The following is an 18799-nucleotide window of genomic DNA, read 5'->3' as shown; positions in this document are numbered from 1 at the left end:
CATGGAACTCAGAACCCTTCCACCCCTGCCTACCAAATGCTGGATTAATTGTGCGTGCCACCAAGCCCAGTAAGGACAAAATTCAAAGTCTGTTTTCGCTACTCATTTTTGACCTGGTGCTGGATGTCTCAGAACAATTAGTGAAGAGAAAGAAGGCTATCTAAGTGGGAAAGGAGGAAGTTAAATTGTCTTTGCTTATCTGTTACTTTTCTGTTGTGTGGTAAGCATTGTGATCAAGCCACTTATAGAAGAAGGTTTATCTGGGTTGAAAGTACCAGAAAGAGTCCATGATAGTCAAGAAGCAAGTGGCAGGCATGATGGCGGGAAAAGGATGCGAGAACTCATATCCTGGACCACAGCAATAAAGCCGAGAGGACAAGCTGGAAATGGCATAAGATTCAAAGAGGGCAAACTGGAAATGGCACAAGGCTTTTGATCTCAAAGCTCACCAGCAGTGACAACCTTCCTTCAGGAAGGTCATGTCACCTAAATCTTTCCCAAACAGCATCACCAAGTGGAACATATTGGGAGACTGTAGACGATATCTCCTTCAAACCCCAGCACCCTGATTTTGGATGCGGTGGTTTATGTACAGAAGAGTGTCAAGTCTCTTTAAAAGTAACTGTTAGGACTGACAAGCCGGTGGTTTCAGGAGACAACAGTCACCCTGAAAAAGCCAGCACCATGCCTATATACCAGTGATGAACTTATTAAGAAACTATTAAGAATGTAATACCAGTCCCATTGGCTGCAAAAATCAAATGAGTAGAACCCTTAGAATTACTTTAGCCAATGACGTGAGTCTTCATTTCAGTGAGTATGACTAAACAGTGAGAGATCTACATAGAGAGGGGGAAATCAAGTCTCTCCAAAGCACACACAGCAAAAGCAAGTTCAGGTAAATATGGTAACAGCAAATGGAGAAGTTTATGCACAGTCTAGCAGGAGGGCAAAAACGAGCCAGCTGCCAACTACCCTCCTAACGAACCATTCGAACCCTGAGTTCACCGAACACCTCTTCATACCTAGCAACAGAAAATTCTGAATAAGAAAGCCTAAAATGCAGATGACTTCAATATATGCTTCTCAAAAAAAAATCCCATACAAATTATCACGCTTATCGAAAGGTCTGGGCATTACTAATCATTAGGGGTACTGCAGATTGAAAACACTGCAAAATTTCATATCATAGTTAGAAGAGATAGCATCAGAATGACCAAAAAATCCTACTGGGTGTGCAAATAAATAAAAACACTTGTGGAATCTTAATTAAAATAAGAATCACAATGAATATTGTAGAGGTTGTTTTAAAAACTAAAAACAGAACTAGCCACCCATGGTGGCATATGTCAATGGAAGGGGTGACAGAAACTTAGTCCATCCCGGGCTACATGAAACACTTAACACAAGCAAAATAGTACTGCTGTGTGTGTGTGTGTGTGTGTGTGTGTGTGTGTGTGTGTGTGGTGTGTACATGTATCTGTAATAGTATTCTGTAGAGAAACAGAACTTATAGAATGCATCTACATATATTAATGACTTATTACAATAGCTTACAGGCTGTAGTCTGGTAGTCCAACAATGACTGTTTTCTGATAGAGAGTTCGAGAATCTGGTAGTCGTTTAGTCCATGAAGCTGGATGTTTCGACTGACTTACAGCCTATGCTTGAATCCTGACCAGTTGAGTTCTAACACCAGTGAAGTATTCTTTAACAACAGGATAATGCTGAACCTGCCATTCAGAGTGAGGACAAGGGAGCAAAAAGCAAAACGCTGTTCTCTTCTGCTTCCTTTTATGTAGGCTACCATCAGGTGTGGCCCAGATTTAGGGAGGGTCTTCAGATGATCTAACTTTAGGGAAGGCCTTCAGGAGATCTTCAACCTCAAATGACCCAATCAAGAGAGCCCTTCACAACTGTATCCTGCTAGTTGGGTTTTCGTTGATTTCCAGATGAAGTCATTAACAACCAAGGTTAGCCATCACAAGTTAATCCTTGTCAATGTTAACTTGACATACCACAATACCTCCTTATGTCACGATTAACTTGCAAATGAAACTAATAACCGCGTCATGCTTATGCCTAGTGTAATCTATCACATGTACAATTGTAAATGCTTATACACTTAACCAGGCCGTAATTATGCCTAGCATGATACAACTCTCCCACAGAGAACTGCAAATGCATTATGTATTTTAGAACAGGTAACAGCTTCTCCCGGGGGACATTATTTCAGTGCCTCTGAACTCTAATATGTTAATCACCGATGTTATCTCAATTGACATTATTTTCCATGACAAAGATATGGAGGAAAGAAGACACAAATATCTGCTTAGTGTTTGCACGTATATGTACAAAATATGACAGAGACACACATGCACATCTTAATCTTTGCTTCTATAACCAGTCATGTGATCTTATATGGTATTTATAACTACTTCACCCTAATATCCATCCTAAGTTTTCTCCACCCCCAGCAAGCACCCCATCATCGCCTACCCCTATTTGTTTTTTCCTAGAAGAGTGACCCATACCTTCATTCCCTAAAGGTCTGAGCCCTTTGTCATCCTGTGTGTATTGGGTTGTTATAGTCCTGTTGACTTTAATCAATGGACATGCTATCGGCAAAAGACCTCTGAAAAAAAAATCTCCCAAAACCACAAACAGCATCTTTCCCACCTCCTAACACTGTTATTTCCTTTCTTAGCCTGCTGGCTTAAGTGCATTAGAAGCCCAAAGTGACCGGGAGGAAGTCTCAGCTTCCAGTTCAATGGAATGGTGTTGTATTTCTAGGCAGGAGTCTCCTCCATCTGGAACCAAAGATTTTGGGCCAGCAGGATTTAAGATCAAGAGAACGAGAAGCAAACATTTTTCCGGTGGGTCATTGGGGATGAGAGTGAAGAGAACCGTTCCCACTTCTGCCCCGACTCCTGACTCATGAGTTGTGGCTAAGGGAGAAACCATGCCATCTGTCATACACTGACTTGAAGTGTATACTGCTTTCTGGAGAACCCTGTCACCTAATTGGCACCGTAACTGAATCTTCAAAATTCAGTTCCACCACTTTATCAGGCCAGCATCTTTAGGCTGGTGGAGAACATAGTAAGAGGAATGAATTCCAAGAGTGTGAAGCCACTGTGTCACTCCTCTGTTTATGGAGTGAGGTCCTTAGTCAGAAGTGATGTGGTATGGAATGTCCCTTGTAGTGGATAAGACATTCTGCAAGTTCCCATACGGCAGTGTTGGCAGATAAATCATTATGTTCAGGCAAGGCAAATCCATAACTAGAATAAGTATATATTGTAGTAAGATCAAAACATTACTCTTTCTAAATAAGACATGGTCTAATGTAGCAAACCACTGGTCAGCCTGGAGAATGGTGGAAAATGGAAACTGTGTCCAGTTTTGCTTCTAGCAGATATGGCCCTCTGAAGCAGCTTAGCAAGGTCAGCCTTGGTGAGTTGAAGTTGACGTCATTGAGCCCATGCTCAACATGAAGGTTACTTCACCTCTAAAATTATAGCTACTTTGTTCATAGACCCATTGGAAATAACAGGAGTGTCTAGAGAGATAGAGTGACTGTACTTAAGACAGGTCATCTGATCTAATTGAGTACTGAATTCTTCTGCTCAAGTTTCCTTTTGATGAGTATTTACCTGGGACATAATATCTTCTTCACATTCTTCACCCATTCAAAAAGATTTACCCCCATATGTCTTACACAAATGTCTTCTGCAACGCTTTTCCAATCATTCTGTTTCTAAGTCCCTGAACATCCTTCCAATTTATGTAAATCAGTAAACAATAGCCCATCTCACCATTTCTCCTCAAAGTAAAATATATGTCCATGTGTACAACCAAACAGAGTGCACATCCATGAGGTTTTAGGTGCATGCTCAAGAGCTGATGACATTATAATAGGATAGAAAACAGATTTGAGTAACTTCTTCATCACCAAGGAAGTCAGGACAGGAGCTCACACAGGACAGGAACTTGGGAGGCAGGAGCTGATGCAAAGGCCACAGAGGGTGCTGCTTACTGGCTTGCTTCCCCTGGCTTGCTCAGCTTGCTTGCCTATAGAACCCAGGACCACCAGCCCAGGGATGGCACCACACACAATGGACCCTCCTCCCATGATCACTAATTGAGAAAATATCTTACAGCTGGGTCTCATGGAGGCATTTCCTCGAGGGTGGCTCCTTTCTCTGTGATAACTCCAACGAGTGCCAAGTTGACACCCAAAACCAGCCAGTACAGTTGGCCTCTCAGTTTTGATATGCTAGTTGAAAATGAATGGTGGAGAAAGAAGAGTTTATTCAATGTGGCCATACTGGGAAATGGAACAAAATACCATTAAGCTCATTTCTAGAGTACTGGTTTATGCTCTACGCTTAAATGAGGGGAGTGGGCAAGCAGTATACTTAGCAAGGTGTGATCTTTTAGATCATTGTTTTCAGTTCTTAGGTCTAAAGAAGCTCTTTTTCACATTGTCCATGGCTTGGCGGCCTCAGTCTGCAGAGAGCTCTGTTCTTAAGGTTTATTCACACCTTGCTAATTAAAAAGAAGAGTAGTAACAGGCTTGTAGCACAATTTTTATTTTACAAAATTTGCAGTTTTACCGTCTGTGATAATAAATGATTTTCTCTTTCAGAATTACAGAAATGTTTTCTCGTGTTGGTGTACTGACTAGAACTTTTCTCACTGAGGAGTAGAATACTGTTTATGCTTGATTTGTTCTTGCTGGTTCATAACACACCTTAATCGGATTATGCTAAACTTTGTGCTTGTTATGTGTGTTTAATAGCCCTTTTATATTTTAAGTGGATTTAAGAATCATGAATGGATATTGAATTTTATCTAGCACCTTGCATATCTATTCATAAAAATGTATTTCTTTCAGATCTTAATAATGCTTTAGTTGCATGCCCTGTTACTGTGGGGAAATACCCAACAAGGTCCAATTTGAAAGAGTGGGGGATGTCTACTGCTGATTTACCCTTCAAAGGGAGGGTGCCATTATGTTGGGGAAGATGCACCAGCAGGCAGAAACAATATCATGGCAGGAAAAGGGGAAGACCAGTTGTCACACTGTATCCTCAGTCAGGTCCAGGGACTTAGCAGGAGATAGAATAGGGCTATAAAACCTCAAGGCTTGCCCCTAGTGATACACTGTATCCAGTGATGCTCTCATTCCTAAAAGTCCTATGTCTTTTCAATGTTGTCAGCTGGAAGCAGTTCACATTCAAACCACTTAAAGTAATTAAAGATATTGCTTTGAGATATTAAACTGTTATACATATATACATGTATGTATATATATATATGGATGTGTGTATGTGTCTATACACATAGATAGATAGATAGATAGATAGATAGATAGATAGATAGATAGATAGATAGACAGACAGACAGATAATAGATAGATAGATATAGCAAGAGAGATTTCATTCTCTGTAGAAACCAGACAATTAATCTGCTGTAGTTTCATGGATAGGGGTAAAAGTCAAAGGATTTTTGTACTTGTATCCTGAGTCCCAATTCCCATAAAAATAATATTTGCACCACAGGAAGTTGAATTGTAATGGAAGAGCTCAAGTAATATTCTCTCTCTCTCTCTCTCTCTCTCTCTCTCTCTCTCATGCACTCAACAATCTCTCATTATTTCATCCTCGCTGCGATGGAACTTATTGTGTAGATAGACCAGGCTTTCCTTGAATTTGACATCATCCTTCTGCCTCTGGTTTTAAGAACACTCCTAAGCCTGGTCCATAAAAATAAAACAAAACAAAGAACGAAAACCAAACCAAATCAAAAAAACAAAACAAAACAAAACAAACAACAAAAAAAACCCCAAAACCAACCAACCAACAAACCAACAAACAAATAAGAAAAAAAACGGAACATAACAGCAACAACAAATGTTTAAAGGACAGTAATTAAACCTTTTATAAGCAGGAGAGATACAGTGTCTGAGTCATGGAATGTGTATTTAAATCACTTTCGGTTCTGGAGAGAGGCACTTGCTCTGTCTTAACAGACTGTTTTCTGTACTAATGTTTTTTTCATACCATGGGAGAGAGACCACCTACTTGCGAGACATTCACAAAAGTACGAGAGAGTTGTCTTCAAGAAGTTCTCATAAAGGCAATTCCAAGTGTGTGTGTGTGTGTGTGTGTGTGTGTGTGTGTGTGTGTGTGTGTGTGTGTGGAGAGAGAGAGAGAGAGAGAGAGAGAGAGAGAGAGAGAGAGAGTGAACACAAATGTCTTGGTTCCATTGTTACTGTTGTGATAAAGCTCCATGACCACAAGCCACCTCGGGGGGGAAAGGGTTTATTTTATCTTGCACTTGTGTATAGCAGCCCTTCACTGAGGGAAGTCAAGGCAGGCCCTGAAGCAGAGGTCATAGAGGAGATCTGCTTACTGGCTCGTTCCTACGCTTGCTCAGCCTGCCTCTTATAGCGCCCCGGGATGGCACTGACCTCAGTGGGCGGGGCTCTCCCAGGTTAATCAAGAAAATGGTTTACAGACTTGTCTATAGCCTAATCTTTTAGAGACATTTTCTCCATTGAGGATCCCTCTTCTCTGATAACCCTAGCATGTGTTAGTTAAAATTAAACAGCACAATATACACATGATTGTTGAATTTGTTAAAGTAGCATCAGCAGTTATCTCAGAACGGAGGAACTGAGGATGTTCAGTCTATGAGTCTGGGTACCCCAGCAGCCGGAATAGTCCCACAAGTGTGGTCTCCCACTGGGGAGACTCAGAAGGTGGTCGTTAAATAGTCCAAGAGGATGAGTGTGTCCTGGGTCCCCGTTTGGTGCTCAGAACCCAAAGGCTCCCGAGAGCTGTTGGTCATTAGTCAACAACAGGATGCTGAAAATGCTGGTTCTGGTATTTATAAATGAATCAGCATCAGAAGCAATGGGGTAAACCAACTTGGCAGCAAGAGAGAAGGTTTGTGAGCAAAAAGCACATAGTCAGCCCTCATTCCTGCCCTATTTATCTGGGTGCTGGCTGAAAGTCCCTCCCAGTCTTGGAATGGATCTTCTCAGAGTTGGTTAATAATCAGGACAGTTTCCCAGGTAGGGCTCCCTACTCGGTTGATTCCAATTTGTGACAAGCCGACATCAAAGTCACAGGTTCCACCAGCCAATAGCATTCAGTGGGGTAGATAGGCTTTATCAGGAATGAGTTTGGAATTACTTGTTCCTTGTTTCATGGAACGAATGCACTGGCGGCCTCTAGAGTTGAAGCTCTGCTTACGGGAACAATTCTCTAACACTCGTGCAGCTCCTGGGTTGTCAGAAATTTCCCGCGTTCTTCGATCCCTTCCTGCATCAGTGTCTCCTATCATCCATTTGAGATCGTTATCTGTATGAGAGGAACTTTGAGCATTCTACTTTAGGCATTTTACTGTTGTTGAAATAGATATTCCCCCCCCCCTCCTTTTGGCTTAAGAAAGCTAGGTTCTTGATGATTTTTCTCAGTCTTGCCAGGATAGCTCAGGGACTCATCCATTGAAAATTCAATATTTTGGATTTGGCTGATGGCAGGAAACAATGAGGCTCAGTCAGAGGCTAGCAATCTTGATTAGGTTGACAGAGCTTCTCACTTCACAGATCCACCTTGAGGTGGCTCTGGATCACACAGGAGTTGACAAGGAGGTAGAAGCAAAAAGCTGTGTGCTTCCTGGCCTGCTCACCGTCCAGCTCACCTTACTTCTTTCTCCCTTCACCTCTTCCCCTCCTCTCTCTTCTCTCTCTCTCTCTCTCTCTCTCTCTCTCTCTCTCTCTCCTTCTGTCTCTCTCTCTCTTTCCCTCCCTCCCTCCTTCCTTTCTCCTTCCTTCCTTTCTGTCTGTCTTTCTGTCTGTCTGTCTTTCCTTCTTCCTTCTCTCTTCCTCCTTCCTCCTTCCTTCCCTTCCTCCTCCCCTCTTCTTCCTCCACTTCCTCCTGTCCTTCTCTTCCTCCTACTCTCCCTCCTCTTCCCTTTCTTCTACCCTCCCTTCTTCTCTTCCCTCCCTCCCTCCTTCCCTTCCTCCCTTCCTCCTTCTTCTTCCTCTCCCTTTCCCCTCTCCCCTTTCTCTCCAGAGCATCACAATGGAACCTGACCCTTCCTGAGGGGCTTATAGTTCTTATAAACATGATACTTTCCTGCATATTGAATCTCAAAGGCTTACTGAAAGCTCTGTGTGAGATAATACACAGAAGTAAAGACTATCGGGGCCAAGCCTGCCGCTCTTCCTTTTCCTATCAATATAAGCAGAGATCTGGGAATAACATCTTAACCATTGGGATAGGGTTCCTCCTTATAGTCTGCCAAACTGTTTGGTAAAAGGAGAGGGATGCTAAGTCAACTCTGAAAGGCAAGCACCAAGTGAAATTGGGAAGCAGGAACCACCAAGGACAGCCATGGGCAGTGGCCCTCTTTCCTCAGCACCGCAGAGGAGTTAGTGCATTGCATTCTCTTCTCCCCGGCGAGGAATCAGTTGTGAACTAATCAACTCTATCAGCAGCAACAGATTAGCAATAGATTAGCAGCAGAAAGCTGCAACAGTCTTTTTCCTTTGTATATACAGAGGAACCTCTCATTTTGAATATAAGATATAAGATCAAGCTAAACATGGTAAATAGCCAAAGAAAAGAAACCACTTAAAGATTTCTATGTTCCAACAGCCAAAGGGTGTGTGTGTGTGTTGGGGTGGGGAGGTTAAAATGCTTTTAAATAGCTTTTATTATATTGGTTTACCCTTTGGAAATGAAAATTGTGATGGCCATCTTTATCGTCAATGAGGCTGCATTGGAATTACCTCACACATACCGCTGGTTGTTTGCTAAAAGATTCAACTGAAGGAGCAAGACCCATCCTGAAGGCGAGGGATTCCACCTCCTAGGCTGGGATCCGGGGCTGACCAATCTTCAGCTGTGTAGGTCATGTTCATTAACCCTCTACCTGCTTATCCCTCTGTATCAATGTGGGGAAAATCTGGGATCCGTGAGTTAACGGAGCCTTTCTCAGTTTAGATGAGGTATAACTTGAAGAGCTAGCGTGCTGGGGGAAAAAAGCAGTGCTTACCAAAACACATGGCCCAGTAGCTTCTCAGTCTTTTCTCTAGTGAACTTGAAGAATGAATTTCAGGGACAATTGGACAGTGAGGTTCAGAAAGGAGTTTTATTACAGGTGACAGGTTAAGTAAAAGAAAGGAGGCCAGCAGAGCTCCTGTATTGCAGAAGACTCTCCACGAAAGGCTCTCACTCCAGAGTGACTAATACGGTACAGGTTGTGGCACAGGCTGGGGGTCAGTCCAGCTGTCATATTTTTGAGATATTCGTGCACCTCTTCACCTGTGCTTGTTGGTTTTTTTGTCAGATTAACACAAACACAGACATATCTGGAAAGAAGACTTCAATTTTCTAGGACTCACGTGGCAGAAATGATCTCTATGTGCATGCTGTGGTAGGTGTGGTAGGTACACACACACACACACACACACACAGACACACACACACATACACACATACACACACACATAGAGACACACATACAGATACACACACACATAGAGACACACATACAGACACACACACAGATATACACACAGACATATACACACAGATATACACACATACACATATAGACACAGACACAGATACACACAAATACATACACACACACATACACACATAGAGACACACATACAGATACACACAGACATACACAAACGGACATACACACAGATATACACACATACACATACAGACACACACACACACATAGATACACACACACAGACATACACACACAGAGAGACACACAGATACACACAGATACACACACACAGACATACACAGACACAGACATACACACATAGATATACACACACAGAGACACACATACACACAGATACATAGACATGCATACACACACAGATACACAGTACACATACACAGAGACACACATACACAGAGACACACACACACACAGACACACACACACACACACAATTTTTAAAAAAAGAGCCAGTGAGAGGGATGGTACCCAGATAAATGCCGATAATACTTATAAAATGCGTTGTCCAGAGCTATCTGAAACTCTAAAATGCTAATTTTGTAGTCATTCCTGGGGATTGCTTTTTCCTCACAACCCGACTCCGGTACAGGCAGTTTTGTGCCTTATGTAGGCCCTAGCATGCTTGGAAGTTGCCTAACATCTCTTATGGGTGTCTTAAACCTTATTAGGAAAAGGCAAGAGCTGAATTCTCGGGTGTGCTAGCAACCTGGTAACAGTAGACACTTAGCTATTTAGAAGAGTAAAAGAGACAGCAGCCAGCCGATCCTAACGGCACGAAGGGTCCTCTCCCCTCAGGTCCTGTGTCTTTTTATTAAGGTTCCTTCTTTAGAGAGGAAGATGGACTGGTTTTGAAAACGAACTCAGCAATCCTCGGTCTGGAAGCATTATTATTAGAAGGTGGCTTATGCACTTCTCAGAAGCTAATTAGCCTCTGCACCGCTTATCACGCTGAGCGACTGCTGTGATTCATGGGTATTTATCTATCACAACAGGCTTCCCTAATGCCGTTTGGTTATGAAATTGCTTATATTTCTGACTCAGGCCTTTTAAAGGGCTTCCAGCAGTTTTCGGAGGCAGCCTCGCTGTATCCTGTATACGTAGGTGGTGAGTCGGCTCGCCCCGCGGATGCTCCTGTACAGTGGTGTCCCAGGTGCGGTTTCCTGGCGATGCTTCTCAAGTCAAGCACGATGACAGGTTTTCTTGATGTAACCTCATTTAAAAAAAAGAATTTAAACTTTTAACATCAGGAAATAACACCAACATGGAGTCTCATGGTTATATTTACTCTAGAAGGCTATTGATACTTGTACCACTAGTTCTTTATGGTAACCCCGCAAATAGCATTTGGACTATTAAAATTAGAATGGGGGTTGGGCTGGGAAGATGGTTAGATTCGTAAAGTGCCTTCTGTATAAGCACAAGGCCATGAATTTAGATTCCTGGCACTTAGGCAAAACAGCTGTGTATGACCGTGCATACCTGTAATCTTAGTACAGGGAAGGCAGAGACAGCATGATTCCAGAGGCTTACTAGCCCATCAGTCTAGTCAAATCAGTGGGCTTTAGATTAAGTAAGAAACTCTGGGTCATAAAAAAAACTGTGGAGAGCTATAAAGGAAGACACTGAGACCTGACATTAGCCTCTGCCTTTCTCATGTGCACACACACGTGCATGCACATGAACATGTGTGCACACATGAATGTGTACGGGAGCAAACACTACAAAAAATGCACACAGGATAAAAATAAAATGTGGTATCTTATTAGACATCAGTTCTACCTCGTTAATGATTAAAGTCAAGGGGGAAAATAAAGTTTTCCATTGAATCCTCTTAAAACGCGTGCGTCAGTCATTTACACCCTTGAAATATCTAACTATTCATTTTTGAGAATCATCAGCTAGCACCTTGGGTTTGTACCAGGGCAGAAATGTGAGTCTCAATACATTGTCTTTACAAAAGATGTTGTGTGCATGATAAAATTCCTGATTGTTTACTTTGGATGCTCTCGCGGTTTATTTAAACCCATATCTGAATTAAACAAACACTTCACAGTGACTTAAAAACACACCCTTGCATTTGCTGGTTTTACTTAGCAATCATTTATTGAACAGACAGATTGGGACCTGGGCAGATTTTTATTGATTTCTGAAGAGTGGAAAGGAGGTTTGGAATAATTTAATAATAGTAGCTTAACATCTGGGGCTTCTCAGAGCTGGGCTTGGCGTTTAGGAATCCATAAATCAGCTGACTGCATGAATTGTTCCCATTAATAGCAGGCTGTTGATTAGCAGGGCTTGTGCAGGACGGATGCACATTTGAACACAGTGAGTGGAGGGAACACTGGGTTCCTTCTCCCATTTCACATAGCAGCTTCATGGGTCTTAGTTCGTCCAGCTCACAAGAACACAGTTCGGTGTATCCTGTTCCCATTCTTAAAGGCTGACCTAATCTCTTTAACACGAAGCCTGCTCACAGACCCTCACACAGCCAGGAGTAGATGTAGGGAAGAGAGAAGACCTCCTTCAGTTAAAGCGTCTCTGAGCTATTTGCTAAGGACCACATTCTAAGCAGAAGCGTGCCCCTTGGTGCTTGAATAGCATTTAACACTCTTGAGGACGGGACCCTTCAAAATCACTTCGGTGTTAACATCTGGGGTCTTTCCTGAAACAAAACTAAACTTTGTGACTGTCTCTACAGCATGGTGTGTTTGCTTTCCACTGTCTGCGTGCCAGTTGATAGAATGACGTTTAGGACTGGCCTGTGGTATGCAAGGGACAGGCAGGCCCCATTTACAGCTCACCTTCTCGCTTTCCATGCACAGTGCCCTAAATACCGTGTTTCGTTTCTTCGGGATGTGGCCCTCAGCATTCTTCTCAAATGTGCTTTTGAGTCTGAGTGTGATGTGCTGCTCTCGTCACTTGGCACAGCGCCCTAGTATATGGCTCCCGCTGTCCATCTTTTGATCCCTAAATATTTGTGTGACTTCCATGCTTTTCCTGTCCTTGTCTCCGTTTGAAGTTGTATTTAAAGAACTGTTGTCCAGCAAATGAAAGGCATCGGATGTTACTGTAAATCAGTCCTGGCCTTGAATGGAGGAGCAACATGTTGGTTGTCACTTAATAGTAGTTCTTATAATCTGTCACCAACCTTGTATATTTTTCTCCTCCAGCCCCATCCCCCTTTTCGTCTACACTGGTGATAACATGTGGCTGACCAGGCCATGTTCTTCCATAAGGGATGAAAAAAGTAAATGGCTAGCGGTTTCGGCAGACTCGGCGTTGAGTAGAAGAGGGATGCTGGGAACACTACATGTAGTTAACCGATATCCTCAGTATGTTCAGGCGACACTACTTTTCACTTGCCGCACGGCAGGGGCCACTTCTGAGTCACCTCTGGCTTTATCTTGAGCTTAAATCATCATCATCATCATCATCTCCTCCTCCTCCTCTTCCACTTCATCTTCTTCCCATCGATCATCATCATCATCATCATCATCATCATCATCATCACCATCACCACCACCACCACCACCATCACCATCACCATCATCACCACCACCACCATCACCATCATCATCATCATCACCACCACCACCACCATCACCATCACCATCACCACCATCACCACCATCATCATCATCATCACCACCACCATCACCACCATCATCACCATCATCATCATCATCATCACCATCACCACCACCACCACCACCACCATCACCACCATCATCACCATCACCATCATCATCATCACCACCACCACCACCACCACCACCACCACCATCACCACCACCACCACCACCACCACCACCACCACCACCACCATCATCATCATCATCATCATCATCATCATCATCATTTTCATGTTTTTCAAGATAGGGCTCCTCTGTGTGGCCTTGGCTGTTCTGTAACCAGCTCTGTAGACCAAACTGGCTTCAACCTCACAGAGATCCACCTGCCTCTACTTCTCTCGGGTGCTAGAATTAAAGGCGTGCACCACTAGTCTCCGTTTTATTCAGATTACCCAGTACGGCCTTAGTTGCTTACTGTAGGCACTGGATCATCATCCCTAACTCCTTTCTCTGTCTTCACCCATCATTTATTTCTCTAATCCTTCGTAGTTTGCGTCCTAACTATGGAACTATCACCTCTCTCGTTCCCTCTGGATCCTTCTTACAAGCACTGCTCCCTTACAATCAAATTCCTCTACTGCAGCTAGAATTAACCCTTAAAACTGTAAATCTGGGCCCGGGTATAGCTCAGGTATTTGCCTAGTAGCATGCGTGAAGTCCCAGCTTCCATCCTCAGCCTCACATAAGCCTGGTGTGGGTGGCACAGTAATGGCAGCGCCGTGGAGAAAGGAAACAGAAGGGTCAGAGTGGAGTATGTCTTCAGGTATGCAGCAAGTTTGAGGGACCCACCTGGGTGCGAATCTGTTGAAGCCTTTTCCTCCTCTGTGCTACTGAAAGACTTCTTTTTTTTTCTTTAAGATTTATTTTATTTATTATATATATAAGTACACTGTAGCTGTCTTCAGATACACCAGAAGAGGGCATCAGATCTCTTTTACAGATGGTTGTGAGCCACCATGTGGTTGCTGGGAATTGAACTCATGACCTCTGGAAGAGCAGTCGGGTGCTCTTAACCGCTGAGCCATCTCTCCAGCCCTACTGAAAGACTTCTAAGTGCCAACCCTTTGATTCAGCTTCAATGGGAACTCTTCATTTTGAGTTTCAGACTGGCTTCTTCCTCCGTTGCTACAGACTCTAAGCTCCATGTGAACCGTGATTGTATCTCCCGTGGCAGCCTCTGGTCCAGAGGCCGTAGACGTGCCTTGATGGATGTGTGTGGCTTCCTATCCTCTGCGTTTCATTTCTTCACATGCCCTCCAGACACTTCATAATTCATCGGTAAAAACGCCATGCTATTTCACGTTGTCTCAGTCCTGTGCTCACTGGGAAGAGCTGCCTGTGTAGCCAGTCTAAGTTCACAATCAATCGACAGGCAGCGGCAATCAGCATCACAAAGAGGAAGGAACCCAGGGAATGTCTTCTTTTTTTTTTTTAAATATTTATTTTATTTATTATATATGAGTACACTGTAGCTGTCTTCAGATACACCAGATCTCTTTACAGATGGTTGTGAGCCACCATGTGGTTGCTGGGAATTGAACTCATGGCCTCTGGAAGAGCAGTCGGGTGCTCTTAACCGCTGAGCCATCTCTCCAGCCCCCAGGGAATGTCTTCTAACCGCCATACCACGTCATGTTCGAATCGTTTATTTGATTACATGGGTTTGTAAGTAGTGTCTGTGCTCAGGCTCATTCATGTGCGCGGGCTCAATTTTGTTTATTTTTACTCACCGTGTTGACACACAATGCGGGTTGAACTGAATCCAAAACCCGAGAGACTTCCTATCCAGAGCTAATAGCAACAGTGGTAATGGTTAGTGCTGAGTACCCTCTGAATTGAGGTGCTTTACTCTGTTAGCTCACTGACATTTCTCATTCTCTTTGAAGGAGTTTTAATCTTTCCATTCCATCGACAAGGGATCGGAGACCTGGAAAGGTTAAATAACTTGTATTGGCTTACCCAGCTTGTAACGGATACGGCGCCTATCAGAACGTGTGGCCCCTAAGCAGACTGTCATCTGTGGTGATGATCCGGTTTAATGGGTGCCATTTACACTGGCTTCTGGCCTCTGTTAGGTTCTTTGGTTTACTACATGCCCTGGGATAATGTCCTCTGTGAAGCGGAGTAATTGCCTGCTCTCTGTAGAGATGGGCTGAGGGTTAGGGCTGTAATTGTCAGAGGGAAAAATTCGTAACTAACATAATGAGGCAGTTTGACAGCAATATTAAATCAGTATTGGCACCCACTGGACAGATCTCGGCAGCTCTTTCCAGCTCTGCTTAGTGATGGCCTGGAGACTTCTAGCACTTCAATCTTAGTTCTTGGTCATCATCCGTTACCTCCAACACTGTGGTATTATCCGTTCTAAGCATCAAGCTTCCTAAAGGCCTGAGGACATGTCTACAGTTCTTGTAAAATCTGTGGTTTGGGGGCAAGCATGTACTGCTTAAACGTGTGGTTCTGGTTTTGCATATTCAGTGGGTTAGGCGGACGCAGGCAGATCTCTGGCTAAGAGAGAAATGGGGTGAATGTTTCTACCGAGTCCAGTATAGAAATAAAAGTCTAAGTCGTAAATTAGTACTTGTTTGTGACATGTTGCTGAGATGGTCCCGTAGTGAAGGAAGTGAGGAGAATATACAAATGACTTGTTAATATTTGTTGAATTAAATGCAACAAAAGGTACGAAGGGTAGAATGTCAAACGACTGTGGCATCGACAGGGAGTTTAGCGAAGCTCAAACCACTGGGAGGAAGTGGATCTAGAGATGGAAGGAAATGGAAGAGAGTCAGAGAGACCCAGGGTACATTGGGTTAGCATGCCGTACTTATATGAGAGAGAGAGAGAGAGAGAGAGAGAGAGAGAGAGGGAGGGGGAGGGAGGGAGGGACGGAGGGAGGGAGAGAGAGAGAGAGGGAGAGAGAGAGAGAGAGAGAGAGGGAGAGAGAGAGAGAGCGCTATGTGGTTTAGGGTAGGGATATCAACAAACAAAAGGTTGGTGGTGAGTTGAGCGGCTAGCTTAGCGGTAGTGTCCAGCCTGCACGTGAACCCCTGGGCTCGGTCTCTTTGCTGTAGGAATTGCTGTCGCTGATGCAGACAGCTGTTGCTGAATGAGGATGGGCCCCAGGCCAGGAAGCATAGAGTCAGGAGTCTAGGTGCGTTATGCAGTACAAACCAGTCCCTTAAACACAGTTCTACGTGGGTCTGTTGTACAGGTCCAGTGTTCTGTCTTAATCTAGGGATGGATTTATGACTTCTACGTATATAAAGATTAAAGTTCTGTAACCATATGAACACTTTTCTGACACACCCCCAGCCCCATAACAACTCCTCAGTCTAAGATCATCTGTTTTTCAGACCGATAGATTCCTAAAGGTTCTGTCATTATGTTAACTATGAAATATGCATCTGGTCAACTGAATGGCACGAGCTGATGAGATGTTTTATTAGCAAACTAACCAAAAGATTTGGTGTATCTTTTCTAGATAATGACTTTGAATAGTTGATATAAATCACTATATTATAAATAATGTCTTATTCTCATGGTTATCTGACTAGATTTCCACATAGAATAAAATAATTTAGCAATTACACTGTTCTTTTTGAAAACTATTTATTTAATGTATGTGAGCACACTGTAGCTGTCTTCAGACACATCAGAGGAGGGCGTTGGATCCCATTACAGATGGTTGTGAGCCACTAGGTGGTTACTGGGATTTGAACTCAGGGCCTCTGGAAGAGCAGTCAGTGCTCTTAACCGCTGAGCCGTCTCTTCAGCCTCCTATATTGTTCTTTCTAGAGCATAGTTTTATAACTTTATCCTGTAAAAGTAAAAAGCATACTTATGCCTTAAATATCATTGTAAGACTGTCGAGGTGGTCCCATATATGGGCTTTCCAATGACGGTGCGAGCTAAGCATGGGGAGGAAGAGGAAAAATTATCCGAGGTTCAAGGTTGTTTTTAGTCGTGTTTAGTCATAGTCTAGCTATGTTCATGACCTCACTAAATAAAATTTGAAAATGAATTAGTTTAAATAATAGTATAAAACACTATTCAGAGATTGGAACCTCGAGTACTGCTTTCCTTCTGTGACATAGTGTCCTATCAGTCACAAACAAACTCAACGCATATGCTAACCTGTGCTCACGGTAAGAGTGAAAGGTTGTGTTTGTATGCGTGTTTTAGTCTGGCGTGAGTACGTGTAGTGACGTGTTTACTTAACTCTTCACTGCAGGCATCGCATCCATGACAGTGCCCGTGTACATCGCCGAGGTCTCTCCACCCAACCTGAGAGGTCGCTTGGTCACCATCAACACCCTCTTCATCACCGGCGGACAGTTCTTTGCGAGCGTTGTTGATGGAGCCTTTAGTTACCTGCAGAAGGATGGATGGAGGTTTGTCCACAGTTCTGATCTTGAGTTCAAATAAACTACAGTTTTGAGGCACTGGAAAAACCGAGATATTTTGAATCATTGTCATTTATAAGTAGGTGGCACTCAGAAAAATTGAATGTAGTCAAGAAATACATATTTATCTTAATGATAGACAAGACGTCTCCCATTAGGAATTGGTATTTGCAGAAGAAGGTTTATTCCTAAGCATTTAACTGCATACAATCTTTTGTATATGCAATCACGCAATAAATATGTATATCAATCCCGAGATACTTGAGTGACTGGCCAACTGTTTATAAACTGCAGACATAGCTTCCTTTTGAGTGGAAGAGGCTATATCCTTAAAGAAACAATTTTTAAAGTACAGATTTAACTATATAAAACATATATGTAAAATTAAAATTAAAATATCCCTTGATCATAATTTGAATAAAAATAAGTGATAATGACAACATTAAAATCAAATATATGAAATTATTTATAAAGAACAGATTTGTATTAAGGCTTAAAGATGGGGCACAGCATTATTCACACCTTATACTGTTTGACTCAATAGACTCGTGTAATTGTTCTAGAAAATTGTTACTAAAAGTCACACCAGGCTATGAAATATTGTCCAACTTATTTCTATGTCAGTGTTTTATATATTATTATTTATTGATTATAGTATATATATCAATATTATAACAAATGCTTTTTCAGCACTGAGTACTGGAGCTCTGTATGAATGTTGCCTGAGAGGCTTGGGCCCTTCCTTACTTCTACAGCATTGCAATGTTGAAGCAGATCAAGGAGATGTTTCTAGTATGGTAGAGACAGAGGGACCTGAACTGTTATACAAGCAGTGCCATAAGCCATGTGCCTTGGAATAAGCCGTGAAGAGACTGTATGAGAAGTCAGATGAAGTAAGCCAGAGCCCACTTCTCCCCAAGGCTCACTAAGTCCAACACACAATTGGAGTAGAAGCATGCTGCCTAGGTTTCTCCTGGAGAAGTCAGCCTTCACAGACTTAGAGATGGCTGGGAAACTGAAGGGGAAGCTTCAGTCTTTCTTTTCTACTGTGTAGATGAAAAGAAAGGATGCTTGCTGATAGTACTTGTTCAGTCCTCTGCTTTGAATATTTGAAGCTTAGAAGTCAGTGCTCATGTGCACATATACAACTTTAAGAAAATCTATGTCGCCTCTTACATTTTGGTAAATTTTTAT

General features: G+C 42.8%; 1 protein-coding gene across 1 annotated transcript in view; it reads left to right on the top strand.

Annotated features, from left to right (window-relative positions):
- Window positions 1–18799, top strand: part of Slc2a13 (solute carrier family 2 member 13) — a 318829-nt gene that overhangs the window by 40136 nt on the left and 259894 nt on the right. The window contains 1 exon segment of the mRNA NM_133611.2: window positions 17434–17593. Within this exon segment, the coding sequence (NP_598295.2) occupies window positions 17434–17593 (160 nt within the window).

Source organism: Rattus norvegicus, chromosome 7 (genome assembly GCF_021556685.1).
Source record: "Rattus norvegicus strain SHRSP/BbbUtx chromosome 7, alternate assembly SHRSP_T2T, whole genome shotgun sequence".
NCBI lineage: Eukaryota > Metazoa > Chordata > Mammalia > Rodentia > Muridae > Rattus > Rattus norvegicus.
This window is presented reverse-complemented; position numbering and strand designations above follow the sequence as displayed.